Here is a 17,313-nt window from a genome sequence, read left to right on the forward strand (position 1 = left end):
TTTTTTTTTTTTTTTTTTTTTTTTTTTGAGACGGAGTCTTGCTCCGTCGCCCAGGCTGGAGTGCAGTGGCCGGATCTCAGCTCACTGCAAGCTCCGCCTCCTGGGTTTACGCCATTCTCCTGCCTCAGCCTCCCGAGTAGCTGGGACAACAGGTGCCCGCCACCTCGCCCGGCTAGTTTTTTGTATTTTTTAGTAGAGATGGGGTTTCACCGTGTTAGCCAGGATGGTCTCGATCTCCTGACCTTGTGATCTGCCCGCCTCGGCCTCCCAAAGTGCTGGGATTACAGGCTTGAGCCACCATGCCCGGCCTTGGATTTTTTATATTTGATGAAAAAGAGCCTAAACGCTAACCGATTTGGAAGAGGTCGGATAAAGAAAAAGGAACATTAACCTTGACTACGCCTTTAGCTCTAGCCACTTTTTTAAGAGGAAATTTCTGGGCAGGTAGGGGAGGGCTGGTCTCGGAAGGAAACTGTAAGCCAGACTGGGTGTGAGGAGAGGAGGTGATAAAAGGATTACAGGGTGGGGGAGTGGAGGCTGAGGAAAAATTGGGACCTAGCTCGGCCTGGCGAGGAGGGGAGAGGTCGGATGGGTCTGTAGAAAAGGAAGATTAAAAAGACTCAGCGACACTTGGGGTTGGGACTGAGGGGACAGGCGGGAGGGAAAAAAGGAAGACTTGGGACGAGTTGCATTGGGAACAGAGACTGGGGAGGGACTGATGTGTAAAAGAATGCCTGGACGTCAGGCACCTCAGACCGTTTGCCCATTTTACGACAAGAATTATTTAGAACTTGTAGGATGGAAAAAATCGAAAGTGCCATTTTCTGGCTATTTGGAATTACTGTCGAGTTTGTATTGGGGTTAAGCGGCATTGTAGAAGAAAATAAGGCATTTAGGTTTTAGATCAGGTGTGAGTTGAAGAGGTTTTAAGTTCTTGAGAACACAGGTTACAGAGAAGAAGGAAGAATGGAGGGTGGAAGGTTGCCCATGGTGAAGGAGGCAAGTCCACAGAAAAGAGAGAGTAGAGACACAGAGAGAAGGAGTTCGGGGGTTCTTGCCCTCCAGAAAAGCAGGAGAGGGGTCGGGGAGCAGAAATAAAGTATTGGGTCACAAAAATAAGAGATTGGGTCTCAAAAATAAGGGGGGGCACAAAAATAAGAGGTCAGGGCGCAAAAATAAGAAGAGACGCAAAAATAAGAGGTCGGGGTTCTTGCCCCTCCTCCAGAAAAGCAGAGAAGGGGTAGAAACAGGGAGAGAAGGCGTTGAGGTGCTTGCCCCTCCCCCAGAAAAGCGGGACTTGCTGCTTAGGGTGAAGGACCAAGGCAGGCATCCCTGCAGCATGGTCAGACACCACTGAAACGTGGGTGAGTAATCAGAGAGGCGTGCCTGCAATGATTAAACACCAAGGGAAGGCTGCCTTCCCCAGTCCGTGACCGGCGCCGGCGTTTTGGGTCCACGGATAAAACGTGTCTCCTTTGTCTCTACCAGAAAATGAAAGGAATTGAAATTAAGAGAAGGGAGAGATTGAAGAGTGGCGCCAAGATTGAAAGGAGAAAGAGGTTGAGGGATAGTGAGAGAGGTTGGAGAAGAGAGTGAAAAAGGGCCGCTTACACGATTTAAAATTGGTGAGATGTTCCTTGGGCTGGTTGGTCTGAGGACTAGAGGTCATAGGTGGATCTTTCTCACGGAGCAAAGAGCAGGAGGACAGGGAATTGATCTCCCAAGGGAGGGCCCCTGATCCGAGTCACGGCACCACAATGTCATGGGACCACCAAACAGGCTTTGTGTGAGCAATAAAGCTTTTTAATCACCTGGGTGCAGGCGGGCTGAGTCCGAAAAGAGAGTCAGCGAAGGGAGATAAGGGTGGGGCCGTTTTATAGGATTTGGGTAGGTAAAGGAAAATGACAGCCCAAGGGGGGCTGTTCTCTGGCGGGCAGGAGTGGGAGTCACAAGGTGCTCAGTGGGGGAGCTTCTTGAGCCAGGATGAGCCAGGGAAAGGAATTTCACAAGATAGTATCATCGCTTAAGGCAAGGACCGGCCATTTTCACTTCTTTTGTGTTGGAATGTCATCAGTTAAGGCGAGGCAGGGCATTTGCACTTACTTTTGTGATTCTTCAGTTACTTCAGGCCATCTGGGCATATACGTGCAAGTCACAGGGGATGAGATGGCTTGGCTTGGGCTCAGAGGCCTAACACTAATTTTTTATTAAAAATTTTTGTGTCTGTGTTCATGAAGGATATTGGTCTGTAGTTTTCTTTTTTTGTAATGGCCTTACCTGGTTTTGGTTTCAAAGAAATGCTTGCCTCACAGACTGAATCGGGAAGCATTTTCCTCCTTGAGTTTTCTGGACCTGTCTGTGCAGAGTAGGAACTGATTCTTAAAAATTTGAAAACCTTTCTTAGCTCCCCAGGATGTACAGAAACAGGCCTGGCTCTGGTTTGCTGACCTGGGATCTGGCTTCCTGAGGTAGAAGCTTAGGTCATTGCAACTTATTTTTATCTTAAGCAAAATATTGCAATATTCCATAAAAGGAACTTTGCTTAGGCTCCTAAGTAATAACCTATTTAGGAACTACAGGCTGACAATTACTTGTGGGAAAGAATTTTTGGAGATGATTCAGGAGATCCTTCCACAAGGCCGCAGATAGGTTTGTGTTGCACAAGCAGGGAAAATTACTTGACATCACTTCCTCTGAAGGTGCCGCCACCTCTAGTGACTGATCTCTTGGCTGATTAGGGACAGGAAGGCTTAAATACAAAATGGGATGTGGCGTTTCTCAAATGGATGTTGACAGTCTCCAAGACATTGATGGTGTCCTTTGAGATCTGTTAAGTTCTCAACAAACAGGTCATAATTTGGCATTTCCATCTGATAATCTAAAAGAAAGAAACTAGGCACATATTTTGGTCATTTGAATGGAGCCATCTAGACTAGAGATGCTGGGACCCAGCCCTGGCTCCCCTCCACTCCCCTGCTTCCCACTCAGTGTCTGGGTTCACGGAGCACGCTCAGTTCCTGGGTTCACAGAGCACGCTCAGTTCCTGGGTTCACAGAGCATGCTCAGTTACAGGCCCTGGCTCTCCTCTCCCCAGGTCCCCACTTGGTACCTGGGTTCACGGAGCACACTCAGTCACAGACCCTGGCTTTCCTCTGCTCCCCAAGTCCCCCTTGGTCCCTCTGTTCATGGAGCCACTTCACAGCCAGCAGAGCCGCGTAATTCAATGACCAAAGCGGCGTCTGTTGACCCATCTGTATCAAGTAATACACTTTCATTGTCTTGGGCTTGTGTTGTGAGTGATGCCCTGAAGCCCAGGAAAGCATCTGCAGCAATTTGAATAGGGAAGCGTGAGGGGGAATCAGAGTCCTCTGCGGGGCCCGTGGTCTCAGAAACAACTACGTGGAGGCTGTTGGGGGCACAGATGCTCTACTGGGGCTGGTTAGTTGTAGCAGAATATCATCTTCACATCAAATAAGCATGGATTTGGATTTACTTGGTTTTGTGGTTTTATTCTTAATCTAATACATGATTTTTGGTTTAATAGTTATATAAAAGAAATTGATACTTGATTTTATGTTTATACATATTTAAGTAGCACTATGTTCAAAATAATGGAAGTCAACACTGGGGAACCATGAGAATTTTGCTTTCCTTTAAAAGGTATCTGTATATTATTCAAGTTCGAGGAATACTGATAGGAATTACATCTGGGCTGGGCTGGGTGCAGTGGTTCACACCTGTAGTCCCAGCATTTTGAGAGGCTGAGGCAGGAGGATCGGTTAAAATCAGGAGTTTGAGAACAGCTTGGGCAGCATAGGGAGACCCTGTCTCTACAAAAAAATAAGTAAATTGGGCGTGGTGGTGCATACCGTAGTCCCAGCTATTCGGGGGGCTGAGGTAGGCAGACGTGGTGGTGCGCACTGTGGTCCCAGCTATGCGGTGGGCTGAGGTAGGCAGGAGGATCACTGGAGCCGGGAGCCTGAGGCTGCAGTGTGAGTGATCATCGCACACCTGCACTTCGGCCTGGGCAACAGAGCGAGACCATGTCAAAAAAAAATTATCTCTGTAGTTACGGGTTTTTAAGATGAATGTGTTCTCCTTGCCTTGGGCCATCCTGTTAGTGTGCCTGACTCATTTTGTCACCAGGAATGAGAATCTGAATGGCAGCTACCAGGCTTAGGGGCAAGTTGGGACTTTTGGTCTGTGATGCTCTCTTCTCGGAGCTGTGACCTCTTGGTTTTCATTTTACAATTTCCAGGGAAGGGGGTGCTTTGCAAGAGGCTGCCGAGTTTGAATTGTCAGGCTGCCCAGTCCTGCTTCGACGAAGCCGACAGATGTGGAAAGCCTTTGGTCTGCGGATTTTACAAGTAAGGACAGTTTCCTTGTGATTTTTTTCCTTCATTTTAAAATAAAACTATGCAAAATACTCAGGGTACTATTTAAAAAAAAAAAAAAAAAGCTAACCCGCAATCTCTCAATGAGATTCTCATTTCCAGAAGAGGGAAATAGGTACTGCCACTGATTTTTCTCATTTGCTGGTCTTGTTCTGAAGCCCTGGCGACAGCGGGGTGTGCAGGGGTGCAGATTTTGAGTGGGTCCTGCTGGTTCTCAGTTATGTCTGCCAACTGCCAGCTTGGTGATGTGGGCGCCTTGGAGAACTTTCTGCGCAGTTCCATCGTCTGCAAACCGCAGATTATATGGGTGACATTACTGGCCACTGACTAGAGTCTGGGTGGCCCCTGGTTGCTGGCACCTTGTTGGGTTGGCATCTGTTGGTGAGTAAGGCAGCGTGGCCTTTGCCTCATGGAGCTTACCGTCTGGAGAGGAAGACAGATGAGAAATGAGGAAATAGATAGGTCATTGCGGCAGGGCCTGGTGTTTGAAGTGCTCTCAGTGGAGCGTTGATTGCTTCCTGCCCTGGCTCCTGCCCGGGGCACAATGGCTGTCGTGAGCATCAGTTTACCTGCTTTCAAAAGGGCTTTGAGGGACGTGGCCCAGAAGGGACTCTGGTGTCAAATTTGGCTTCAGGAGCTCGGCTGGCTGAGGTGACGTCTGCACCCGTGCCCACGCGTCGCAGGGAGAATGGGCTTCGGGGAATGGGCTTGCCCGCCTCGTTTCCCAGCTCCTCTCCTAGGTGCTTTGATCTGGCTTTCCAGTTCTTGCACAAGCAGGTTTGTGTTGGCCACGCCCTGGGGAGAATCCACAGGATCACCGCCATCAGCAGCCTGTTCCCAGCAGCCTCTCCGGCTTCCCTAAAGAGGGCAGGTGGGCATCCACGTTGTTAGGGGAATGCATGGCGTTGTGGCGTCTGTGTCCATGTCACGTGGTTCCCTGTGACCCAGAAACCTCCGGTGCTTCTCGCCAGTAGCTTCCCTCAAGACCAGAAGCCAGAGCTCACCCTCGCTTGTGTCCAGGTGGGATTTTCTACAACACTGCTGTGCATGACGTGGATGCCACGTGCATGTTGCTGGGGGAGGCCACTCCGGACACATGATGACCACTTCTGAACTCCTGAGATCTAGTGGATATCACGTGTCCTGGATAGGACACCTTCTACCCTCTGTCAGTCCTGGGGGTGACTGGGAACCAGGGAGGTGGAACAGAATTCCGGAACCTGGGTCGGGCTTGTCCAAGAGGGGCGGATGGGTCTCTCTAGGACCAGTGTCCCACCCCGAGGCCAGTGGCCTCTTCACATGTCCCAACAAGAATAGTGTCTGGCTCCGATGTGTTGGGTTTTATCCTGAATCTGTGCAAACGTGCAGGGAAAGAACCTCCTGAAATCACCAAAGAGCAGTTCCTCAGGGCCTTCAGGGTGGCCGCGGCGCAGTCGTGGTGGAGCCGGTCAGCTGTGGACCTGCCCTGCGAATCGGCAGAGGCCTCTGTGGTGAAGACAGAAGCTCCGTGAACCAACCCGAGGCTGGAGCCAAGATCCTGCCCAATATCCAGTTGCCTATTTCTCTTCTCACTGTTACTGAGAGAGGCAGACAGAACCTTCTGGCGATCTTGTCCTCACTGGGGACTCAGAACGGGAAGCATTGGGAAACCATGTATGTTTCATTTCTGGTGTGACCAGACTTTTCAGGATGTGACTTCAGACTGAGGACACAAGTTGGGCTTGCTTAGCTGTTCTGTGTTGCACGCAGGCCGCAGAGATGCTCTTCCGGTCAGAGTTCCCTTGGCAGGGCCTCAGAGGCCCCTGGTTGGCTGTCTCAGGAAGAGGGCAGGTCAGGGATTGGATAGTGTAAATTGACCCAGAAACCTGCGGTTTCAGCTTTTCTGTGGCAAACAGGGCCGAGGGCTGGCGAAGCTGTTAAGACTAAATGTCACATGCATGAGGCAGACTGCGGGCCTCCTTAGGCCTTTTTTGGGGTAATTACACCAGTATTTAAAAACATTTTTTGTTTGTTTTGAGACGGAGTCTCGCCCTGTCACCCAGGCTGGAGTGCAGTGGTGCAATCTCGGCTCACTGTAACCTCCGCCTCCCGGGTTCAAGTGATTCATCTGCCTCAGCCTTCTGAGTAGCTGGGATTACAGGCATGCACCACCACACCCGGCTAATTTTTGTATTTTTAGTAGAGACGGGGTTTCACCATGTTGGCCAGGCTGGTCTCGAACTACTGACCTCGTGATCCACCTGCCATGCTTCCCAAAGTGCTGGGATTACAGGCGTGAGCCACTGTGCTCAGCCTAAAAAACAATTTTCTTGAAGAATCTGATTTTGTGCATAGTAATGACACAGCACCATTCCAGAGAAATAGGAAGTATATGTGTGTGGTATGAGAAGCCCATATTCTGTTCTTGTCTCCTGAATCTAGGCTTCCTCTTTGGATATGAGCGCAGGAATGAACGGCGGCTGTTTTCCACCCAAAGAGGTGTGGAGACCTTTTAGAAACAGGCCTCCTCCTTTCCGTTTTGCAGCCAGGTGGTGGAAACCTTCCTTCGAAGGGTAGTGCCTTGGGGAGCAGCAGAGCTGTTCCGAGTCCAGCTTAGCTTTCCAAAATTCTGTGTGGAACCTACTGGAGTTGTTTTTATATATTTGAAAATAATGCCCTGTATTTCTCATGCTATACTTAAAAAAAATAACCTTTTAAACAAAGATATTCAAACTCACCCTTGTGCTAAAAGCGCTCACGTTTCTGTGTCCATTCCTGAAAGGGCGTTTTAGAGTCCCCGTTTCTACGTTCTACATGGCACCCTCTTGCCGAGGGAGCATCCCGAATCCCTCCACTTCCTGTCTAGTTTGAGGCCTCAGCACTTTGGTGATCCAGAGTTCTGTGGCTGTGAGGGGGTGGGCCCACCGCCGCCCAGCCCTCCTTGGTGGATGTGGGGACAGGTAGGAGCCTAGGGAAAGGGGTGAGCGCTAGCCAGGAAGGTGGGGCCAAGACCAGGCATGGCGCCTCACCTGCACCTCACCTCACTTGCACCTCACCTGTGGGGGAACTCAGCGGAGCTTCCTGGCGGCATCTCTCCCTCTTGCCTTGGTCTTTTCTGTCTTTGTTTAAGGCCAATTTCTAAAAAGACTGAGGCCTCCTTAGAGGTTGAAGAGATTTCTAGAGCCTTATTTTTGCTGTGACAGGACCCTAGTCACTGTTCACAAGTCCGAAACCAAGAAACCTGGGAACCAAGAGAACTGAAACGAAGCCCTCTGGTCTCAGCCTGGCCTGAGCCAGCACGAGGCTCTCTGCTGCCTTTTGTTTCCTTAGGTTTTGCTGAGAAACGAGAGTGCGTTCTGTGTGGGTGTCTGTGACACCTGGTGACCCTGCTTGGCCTAGCTCAAGTCCAGAAAGCCTGGGCTCCACAGGGCTTGGATGAGGGCTCATGGGCCTGCACTTCAGGAGGCCTGAGAGGCCCGGTCAGTCCCATGAGGCTACTCGGCTTGGCCCGCAGGTCCTCCGAGGCACAGGGCAGAGGGACACCCCAGGGACCCATCAGACTCACGACACAGAGAAGCTCAGGTGGGCGGCCAGGGCCGGCCGCAGAGGCCACAGGCTTCCCGCCTGTGAGAAGCCGCCCTGTTTGTCTGAGCCCCTCGGAGATGGAGGTTTAGTCATGAGAACCAGTCATTGGAACGTACACTTTATTATGTTACAAAAACAAAAATCCCCACCGAAACACAGCTAAAAAAATAACACATTTTCCCAAGATTACATGACCAAAAACAGTTGTTACGTCATTGGAGGGCGTCCGTTAATACTGCTCGGAGAAGCACCAGCCCACACAGGCACACGGATGGGGTCGCGTGTCCACCCTAAAGCATTAAAGTGCTTTGACTGGTAACAGAGGAGTGGATGTTTGTGCGTTGGAGACACTGACTGTTCCGAGTGACAGGTGTCTCTGTGCCAGGATACTGCGAGTCGGGCCCCTGGGTACAGCAAGGGCTTCCAGCAGCGCAGGCCTGGTGGGAACGCTGGGGGAATGGGGGAGAGTCGCTGTTTCTGAGCAGAGTGACTCGGACGGACGTGAGCTGACCTGCCTGGTGAGCTCCTTCTGCCTGGCCTCTCTGAGCAGACTCAGGACCACTGCCCGTCCCCCTCGGCTCCAGGAGTGCCAGCAGCCTCCCTCCTACCCCTGCACTGCTGGGAAAACCATCTGCCTTCAAGATTTATTTGTTGATTTGTTTGGTTGTATAAAAAACATCGCTTAAAGGATTCTTGTTCCTGGGAATTTGCATTTTCTCCTAACCACGGCAAAGTCTCGACTCTGTTTACTTTGAGCTGCTTCTCCAGCGCAAGGAGGCTGTGTGGGCTCGCTGTACAGGTGCAGCTGGGGCCATCTGGCTGCTCTGTGTTCTGACCGGCTTCCTTGGATGTCTGGCTGGGGTTCCAGTGACAGCTGCCCCTGGGCCTTTCCCTGCTCTGTGCCACCCGCCCCCCCAGCAGCACACTACAGGGGCTCTTGGGACAGCCTCACTGGACTCAGGGTGGACAGGGAACATGCCTAAGAAACAAATCAACAACCTCCTGGAATTGAAGCGCATCTGTGCTGGGCTCGGGAACCCCGAGTGTCGGGATGGGCCCCCGCGGCTCCAGAAGTGGAGCATGGGGCAGAGTGGGGCTTCAGGAGGTGGACTCGGGTAGCAGTGCTCAGCCCCCAAGAGATGGCCGTGATGCCTGGGGCACGGGTCTTAGCCTTTCTGGCCTCAGCTTCCTCATCTACGAAATGGCAATAAGATGGAGAGCTGAGGTGACATGCAGCTGGGGTGGCTGTGCCACCCTGGGAAAGCCCTGAGTCCGCTGCTGTTGCCCCTACTGACGGATGCCCTGGGTGTGGGCACCTTTCTAGGGAGATGGAACCCTAGAAGCTGAGCAGCCACAGCCTGCCCTTCGGCTAGAAGGAGCTAGAAGGAAGGGCCAGGCTCTTGCCCTGGCTGCAGCCAGATCCCCTGACAGCCAGCAGCTCCGTTCTTGCTGCCCCCACAAACGTGCACCCAGGCAGCTGTGCTGTCAGTGGCCCCTGGGGAGGTGGACAGTGTGGGAGAGGGACACCTGCGTCTTCGTAGACCAGGCACCTGTGGCAACACCAGTCGCTGCTTTTAAATAAGGGGAGGCTGGTGACAGTGACGCCACTTAGGAAGATGGAGTCCTGATCTGGGGAAGGGGGCTGTGTCTAACCTTGCCGTGCCCTGGGGGGCTTAACTGCTTCTGGGAGATGTTAGTGGGGGAAGCTCCTAGCCCTTAGGAGCTGATGCCACACATACCCTAGGCAGGGGGTGTGGAGCTGGCCGTGTCAGAAGGGGCCAGGCAGCCTGCACTCTGGGTGGTGTCTCAGCTTACGTGAGTGAGGCGGTCCTGCAGAATACAGTGTGCACAGCTCACTGCTCTCCATCGGCCCACCTGCCTGGAATGAAGGGCCTTGTCACACCTGTGAGGCTCCCGGGGGCTCCGGTTCCTTGCCCTGGAGCTGTGCTCCCGGACGGTCAAGCTCCAGCCACCAAGGCTCAGGCTGCTCCTCGTGGATGGAGGTGGCCCCAGTAGGGGCCTGTGCAGACACTGCCTCTCTGGGGCCCACTAACTCCCTGGGGTGCTCCACGAAGGCGTAGACCCCCCCTGCACCTACCTCAGTCTATTACCTGACTGCCGCCGCCTGGAAAAGAAAGCAATGCCCTCTGGACCTCGCAGTGGTAAAGAAGGTGGCGGTGGCAAGGGAGGAGCTGCTCCCACGGCAGAGCGTTCCTGTGAACTTGCCCTTCCCAGCATTCCCTCCAGGCTTCCTCCCCGCCCCGCCTTCCTGGGCACAAGTCCCGCCCACCTGGCTTCTCACTCAGCCTGGCAGCCCCGCTCATGGGCGCTAGGTTCAGCTGGAAAGGGAATGTTGAGGAAGGAAGTTTAAAAAAAAAAAAAAAAGCTGACCCACTGTGTAGAAAAGGGTATCATTTTATCAAATATTGACAATTTCCGGTCCTCTAAGGACAGGCTGTCCCTTTCTGCCCAGCGGTCCCCAAGGAGAGGCGACTGTGGCCAGGCTGAGGGGCACTGGCTGAGGCGGTACCAGGTGCTTCCCACACCTGGGCGGGGTTGCGCCTTCCCCAGTTTTCTCCAATTTCAGCAACACTTTGGTGGTTGTTAGGGGCAGGAAGGAGGCAATCCTGCAGAACACAGTGTGCTGGGGCCAAAGGCCACTCCCAAGTCCAGCAGAGAGAGTCCCCAGCCCCCGGCACAGGCAGGAGGCAGTTAGGGACATTCCCTGAAAATACGTGGTGTTTCAGACACAGTCGCTTGGCTGCTCACCACGCTCCAGAACCAAAGATGTCGCAAAATACTTTTTGGCAGTCCACTGGCGAAGAGGATTCTTTCCTCTGCAAGGACCTTCTGGGTCGGCAGATGACAGCGTCTCTAGGATGAGGCCTGGAGGTCGGAGCCCACACTGCGGTCCCCACCCACGCCTGCCATGGAGCACGCCCGGCAGTGGCAGGGCTGAGAGTGGGCCGGCCCCTGCCCCGCAAGCCCAGTGTTAGGGCAGCTCCAGAAGGTTCTGCAGGTGACTCAGGCTGTCCGCAGGCGGCTTTGGTGGCTGGGCCTCTCCTGGGGCCGGTGAGGTGCCTGGGGATGGGCTGGACCTTGCCTTTCCCCGGGCACAGCCTGGAGGCCCTGCCCCCTGAGGCAGTTTTGGACACAGAAAGGAGAGCGGAGGCGGCCTGGGTCTCTGGGCGGTGGCACAGGCTCTGGCCGGGCCGGGCCCCTCAGTGGATCTCGGCCTCCGTGAACTCCTCCTTGATGGGCTGCTTGCGGGCCTTGCAGTCGGGCAGGTCGAAGCCGAAGTCCGCCCACTCGTCGGGGCCGGCGCCCGGGCCCCCGCGGTTGGGGATGGTGATGGTGTGGCGCACGCGGAAGTGCACGGCCTCCATGACCCGCTGGCGCTGCAGCTCCCCGGAGCCGCCGATGGAGATGGCAGCAGCCGCGTTGCTGGAGCGGAGCAGCTGCTGCGCGGCGCCGTAGTCGTGGCCCTGCTTCAGGTCCTGCAGGCCCCGCCAGATGGTCATGCGGTACTGCTCGGGGATCTTCAGGGCCCCCAGGTCCTGCGAGAGGCCGGCGCGTTAGGGGCAGGGGGCAGCGGGGACGGGGAGAACAGGGAGGGCCGCCCTGGGCCTGGAGGTCTGGCCACACCACACCCTGGCCCCCACACCCCCAACCAGAGTAGGCAGGAGAGGGGACATGGGGGAGGGGAGAGCCCACCAGGGCCACTCCTGGCCTGTGTGGGGCCTGGGCCCTGACCTCGGAGCGTTAGACATGGAGCTCCCTGAGCATCTATCTACGTGGCCCTGGGGGAGGAACTGCCTCCCAGCCTCAGGACAGGGCCCTCCTTGGTCTCCATGTCCCTGCCCCCCGGAGCAGACCCCCAGCTCATCCATGAGCTCCCAGCACTCTCTAGGCACCACACGAAGCACACACATGCAGGGGAGGCAAGGGTTAACACGTGACCTGGAGCTGGCTCAGCGTACTGGGGACAGGCTGCGGGGAGGGCGGTTAGTGGACACAGACGAGGCCACCCTCTGCACGACGGACAGTTAGGCTGAGCAGCTGGCCCCAGCTCACACCCTCATCTCTGTCTGCAGCCCCAGGCTGGGGATGGTCTGGGACGGTCCTTGGACCTGGGCCGCGGCACTGGCTGGGGGCGGGTTCCCGGCAGAGGCCTAGCTCTTCCTTCACTGACAGTCACACTGTCCTAGGCTACGAGCAGGCTTTGTACACCGCTAGTCTCACTTAACCCAAAGACAAGCCGTGGCTGTTTAATCATGGTGCCTGCGATCGGCTCCCACAGGTGCCAAGAGCTGTGTGGCCTCGGGTCAGGCACTTGCCTTCCCCGGGTCCCCTTTCCTCTGGGTGTAAATGGCGCTGAACTGGACTGACTCCCTCAGGGCCTTACATACTTCTGTTCTTTGTGCCTTGGAAACAGCCCATCCCCTAAAATCAAAGGCACACTGGCTGCTGGGAGTCCGAAAAGGCCCAAATGACCAGTTCAGCATCCAGAGGCCTGGGCCTGTGTCCCGCGCCACCAGCCGCCTGCCTGGCTGTGCCTGCCTGAGCTCTCAAGAGTCAACTCATCACATCTGCTTGCCCCTGGGAGAGGGTTTCCAAGTTTCCCAGCCACGAGAGCAAGGAAGAGAAGGCTCTTTGCCCTCTGTTCAAGGGGCCCCTCCAGCTACTGCCTGTGCGGAGCAGGGGTCGCTCGGGCGTTACCTCGATGGTCAGGTTCTGCAGGTGGTAAATGCTCTGTAACCCTTGGGACGTGAAATACTCGATGCAGTTTGAACACCCCAATCCTGTTAAAAAACTGCAGAGAGAATTTGAGAAAGGAAGCAGCATTAGCTTCCGAGCACAGGGCTGTGCGAGCCCTCATCTCTGGGAGTGGCCTGGCTGGGGCGGAGACTGTCACTGTCTCCCTCCAGCCCACAGGTGGCCATGGCATCCCTCGGGGAGGGGACGTGCTCAGCTGGGGACAGGTCAGTGAAGACCCGGCTTTTTGTGTTTTTCCGCTAAGTGGACCATTTCCCCAGCATCTTCGATGCTCCTAGCCTGACTGTCCCCGCCCGCCTGTCTGATCTGGGGTTGCGAGTGGTGAGCACACAGGGTGGGGCAGGGCAGCTGACATGGCCAGAAGGACAGAGGTGAACGGACAGGGTGACAGCGCATGCTCAGGCCCTCGGCAGCCCACACACCTGACGAGGCTGGGGTCGGCGTGGTAGGGGGGTGGCGGAGTGCAGTGGGACCCCGAGACCATGGACTGGGCGCCGTGGCTGCTGCTCATCTCGCCGTTGGCTGGCACTGCGTGGCCATGGTTGTTGAGCATCCCGGGGCCTGGGTGAGAGGCAGGTGGGGCATTCAGGGCAGCCAGGCCGGGCGTCCCGGTGCAGGCTCCACCCAGGCTCCAGACACCTCTGGACACCAGGGGAGCCACCCCAAGGCCTGGCGATGGGATGCTTGGCATCACCCCAGCCAGCTGGAGGCTTGAGCAAGGGCTGAACACCTGGGGCCCTGTGTCCTCACCCGCCTAGTAGGGACGGCGGTGACTGTGCGCACAAGGCACTGGGTCGTAAGGGCAATCACAGCTGGCGCTGGAGTGCTCACCGCATCCCGGGGCCTCAGGAAACACCTGGGGGTGCTTACTCGCAGCACTGGGAACATGCCTGGTCCTGCCCACATGAGGACCTTCCAGGGGAAGGGAACCCAAACTCTATCCAATGGAGCCCCCAGCTTGTGCTGGGGTCCCTGAGGAGGTCTTGCACCATTTAATCCTCACAAGGAGTGAGCCTGGTACTTCTGTGGCCATTTGCTGATGGGGAAACAGGCTGTGTAATGTTAACTGCCTTCTGCAAGCTTCCTTGCCCGCCAAGAGGTGGTGTAGGCGTGTGGGTTCCACGCTCTTAACCATGCCCCCTCCACCTCCCACAGCCAGGAGTGGGCAGAGAGGGCTGTCCGTGGCTGCGCCTCCTGCCCAGAGGGTAGAACTGCTGGAAGGAGCCAGCCACAGAGACACCTGCCCTGGGTCCCGAGCTGGGTGGAGTGCCCTGAGCCAGGTGCCCCCAGTGGGCCTCCCCGCCCTGCCCATGGGCCCCCACTGCCCAAGGGACTCACCCACAGGCCCCAGGTTGGGTGTAGCTGCCGAGCTGTGCGGGGGAGGCTGGCCCACCAGCTGGTTGACGGAGGGCAGCTTGTTCATGCCCCCATGCACCTTGTTCATGGGCGAGAGGACCGGCCCGTAGGATGGGGGCTGTAGGTGACTCCTGCTCAGAAGCAATGGCTTGCATGGGTGGGAAGCAAGGCAGCCTCATGCCCACCAACCACCCACGCCCGCGAGGCCCCCATGCTGCGAATGGGTGGAGACTCTGAGGTCAGAGAGTGGCTGCAGGATGGCCATGCACAGCCACTGGGCCTGCTACTGAGAAGGACACTGGCCATGGCGGGGCTGGTAGGCAGGGGGGTGACCTGTGCCACTGGAATTGGCCTCTGGTCTTAGTGGGTCATGGTCACTCTGGCCACCCCTCCTGGCCTTTCCACCCAGCAGACATTTACAAGACCCCTCAGTGGCAGAGGCATAGCAAGGGCCATGACCTAGGGTCCCAGGGCAGCCCCAAGTCCCACAAGGCTTCCTGGAAGAGATGTGGGGTGGGCCCCCTGAGCTCTGGACCCTGCTGCCTGTCGCTGGCAGATGATGCCTTCTGGAGGGGTTGCTGGTCCTCCTGGCCTTCTGCGGGGCTGAGCCATGAGCTTCCCCACACTGATGGTGGGCTGGGGTTGACTCACGGCCTCTGTAGGAGCTGCTGCTGCTGCCGATAGGAGTCCACCAGCGGCTGCGGCACCAACTCCATCAGCTCCAGGCTCTCCTTCAGCTTCATCAGGATCTCGAAGTTCTCCCGGCCTCGCACCTGAGCACAGAGGAGCAGATGCTCTGCCCACATGCCCCAGACCCCCGTGGGAGGGAGGCGGGCGGCCACAGCCTCAGGAGGACCTGGGCTTGGCAATGCATCTGTCCTTTGTGGGGGTTCCCCGGCACCCCAGAGGCTCAGGATCCCCTGACCTTCTTTCCTCTTCCCAAGAAGCAGGTCTAACCAGAGCCCATGACTCGGTGGGCAGGTCTGTCCCCAAGAACTATGCCTGCTCCTTGTGGTCCCTAAGCCTCCCTCTTCCTCCCCCACCAACAGATACTGTTTTTTTGTTTTTTTTTAAAACCAAGTATCTCTCTCTCTTCCTTTCTTTAAACAGAGTCTTGCTCTGTTGCCCAGGCTAGAGTGCAGTGCAGTGGCATCATCATAGCTCACTGCAGCCTTGGACTCCTGGGCTCAAGCATTCCTCCTGCCCTCAGGTGATGCTTCTGCCTCAGTCTTCTGGGTAGCTGGGACTACAGGTGCATGCCACCACCACACCCAGCTAATTTTTGTAGACATGGGGTTCTCGCTATGTTGCCCACTGTAGTCTCAAACTCCTGGGCTCAAGTGATCCACCCGCCTTGGCCTCCCAAAATGCTGGGATTACAGGCATGAGCCACCGCCCCCAACTGGGGCTCATTCTGGAGCTCAAAAAACTGAAAGCTCACATCATGGAAGACGAATCCTAGCCAAGCTTGTGCCGATTTAATTCACCTGTTGGAGGCCACATGTGAGAGGCACACTCAGGGGGTCCATGGCCACGGGTCCTGGCCAACGTTAGGGTCCTGGATTCCTGCTGAGCTTCTACCCCGGTGGACTCCGCACCACCCCACCTGTGCTATGTACACATGGCTTCATCGTAAATGGCGTGACACTGGGTTTTTGGGACTGAGGGGACTCTCAGGGATGCCCTGCAGTTGGGCCCTGCTGGTCTGGCTCTTGCAAGCAGGTTCTGCCCTCTGGACCCTCTCACGCAGGGCTGGGTGCCTCCCGCCCCCTCCACCATGGTCTCCAGGGTCTCTCCCCATGGCCCAGCCTGGGCTCAGCAGACGACAGAGGTGAGGCAGGTCTCCCGGCCGCTGTACGGGAGCACACACTCACCTGCAGGTAGTACGTGTCCTCGTCTCCGTGCCGCCGCTTCTTCACGCCGGGGCCCAGGGCGGGGACGGCAGGGGGGCTCTGCTTGAAGGCTGGAAGGCCAGGCAGGGCGGGTGGGGTGAGGCCACCCTCCGGGAGGAGGGAGACCTGCCCCACCCTTGGGGCCAATAGATTCTTCAGGTGGGTCCAGTGGTGAGCAGCCTACAGGGATGGGCAAACCTGCAGTGCCACCCAGGCCTTTGAGGTGCCCTTGGCCATCTCAGGACAAGCGACTTATTTGGGGGCGGCTCTCAGGCTCCGTCAGGGAGGATTCTGGGTCTGGGGGGCCGTTCAGGGGCTGGCCCTGTCCCTGGGGCACGGGCTCGCACTGTGTCCTGCCAGCGTGTCCCCTTCCCCTCGCACAGCATCCAGTTCCCCCGGCCGGCTGCTCACCGCGCTTGCTGGCAGCCCCGTTCTTGGCAGAGCTCTCATTCAAGGCCTGCTGCTCCCGGTAGTGGTCCTCGTCGGCTTTCCGGTCGCGGCCAGGACAGGCGCAGATGCGGCCCTCAAAGGACCGGCGGCCCAGCACCTGCCCACTGTCGGGTGGGCACAGCCATAATTGTGAGCTCAATCCTGCCCACCCCGGACCCTGCAGGACCGGCCTTGAGAGCCCTGAGTCACCGAGGAGCACCCAGTGCGGGCAGCGAGTGTTTCCACCAGAGGGAGCCAGAGGCTCAAAGCTGGGAGGCTGCCCTGAGACCTTGCCCGGGACTCCCGCCTCCCTCCAGAGGCCCAGCTCCTGCCCAGGCAGGCCCTTCAGGCCAGAGGGCAGTCCCTTCCTCCAGCAGCACAGCCCAGTCTCCTCCCCAAGCTGGCCTCGGCATGCAGGTCTCCATGACAGCTCCCCTTCTCTCCCTAGCCGTGCCTGCCCAGCCCTGTCCCACCTCCACCCCGTGTGCCCGGGACTCACTCCCGCGTCTCCAGGGTGATGATGATGAGGATGGGCCGTCGATTCATGCCCCCCACACAGCTGCTGTTACACATGAAGTTGTACAGGATGGTGGTGAATTCTGTCCCCACCTGCACACAGGGGAGCAGGGAGAGGGGGTCTAGCATCAGCACGCATCCGCAATCCACTAAGGTGGCAGCCCCCAGCTCCATGTCTGGTTCTGGCTCAAGGTAGGCAGGGGGATGCCCTGCTCTATAGTTTTTGCCATCTGTATATCTGTCCACTCATCCATCCATCCACCTACCCACCCCATCCATCCATCCATCCACCCACCCATCCATCCATGTATCCACCCATCCATCCATCCATCCATCCATCCATCCATCCATCCACCCACCAAACCCATCCATCCACCAACCCCATC

The 17,313-nt window shown here is 56.5% G+C and overlaps 1 protein-coding gene across 3 annotated transcripts in view; it reads right to left on the bottom strand.

Annotated features, from left to right (window-relative positions):
• Nucleotides 1-8,060: 8,060 nt before the first annotated feature.
• The window catches only part of TP73 (tumor protein p73), a 91,720-nt gene continuing 82,467 nt past the window's right edge, over nucleotides 8,061-17,313 (bottom strand). For 2 of the 3 annotated variants that reach the window (XM_023215174.2, XM_023215175.2), the window contains exons 7-14: nucleotides 16,911-17,020; nucleotides 16,394-16,536; nucleotides 15,965-16,053; nucleotides 14,742-14,863; nucleotides 14,073-14,221; nucleotides 13,157-13,295; nucleotides 12,678-12,771; nucleotides 8,061-11,515 (exon numbers count right to left, since the gene is read on the bottom strand). In XM_023215174.2, the coding sequence (XP_023070942.1) occupies nucleotides 11,180-11,515; nucleotides 12,678-12,771; nucleotides 13,157-13,295; nucleotides 14,073-14,221; nucleotides 14,742-14,863; nucleotides 15,965-16,053; nucleotides 16,394-16,536; nucleotides 16,911-17,020 (1,182 nt within the window). In that variant the 3' untranslated portion in view covers nucleotides 8,061-11,179. The remainder of the gene's footprint in view (nucleotides 11,516-12,677; nucleotides 12,772-13,156; nucleotides 13,296-14,072; nucleotides 14,222-14,741; nucleotides 14,864-15,964; nucleotides 16,054-16,393; nucleotides 16,537-16,910; nucleotides 17,021-17,313) is intronic. The other variant, XM_023215176.2, reaches the window with a different exon arrangement.

The sequence above is a fragment of the Piliocolobus tephrosceles genome, chromosome 1, assembly GCF_002776525.5.
Source record: "Piliocolobus tephrosceles isolate RC106 chromosome 1, ASM277652v3, whole genome shotgun sequence".
Lineage (NCBI taxonomy): Eukaryota > Metazoa > Chordata > Mammalia > Primates > Cercopithecidae > Piliocolobus > Piliocolobus tephrosceles.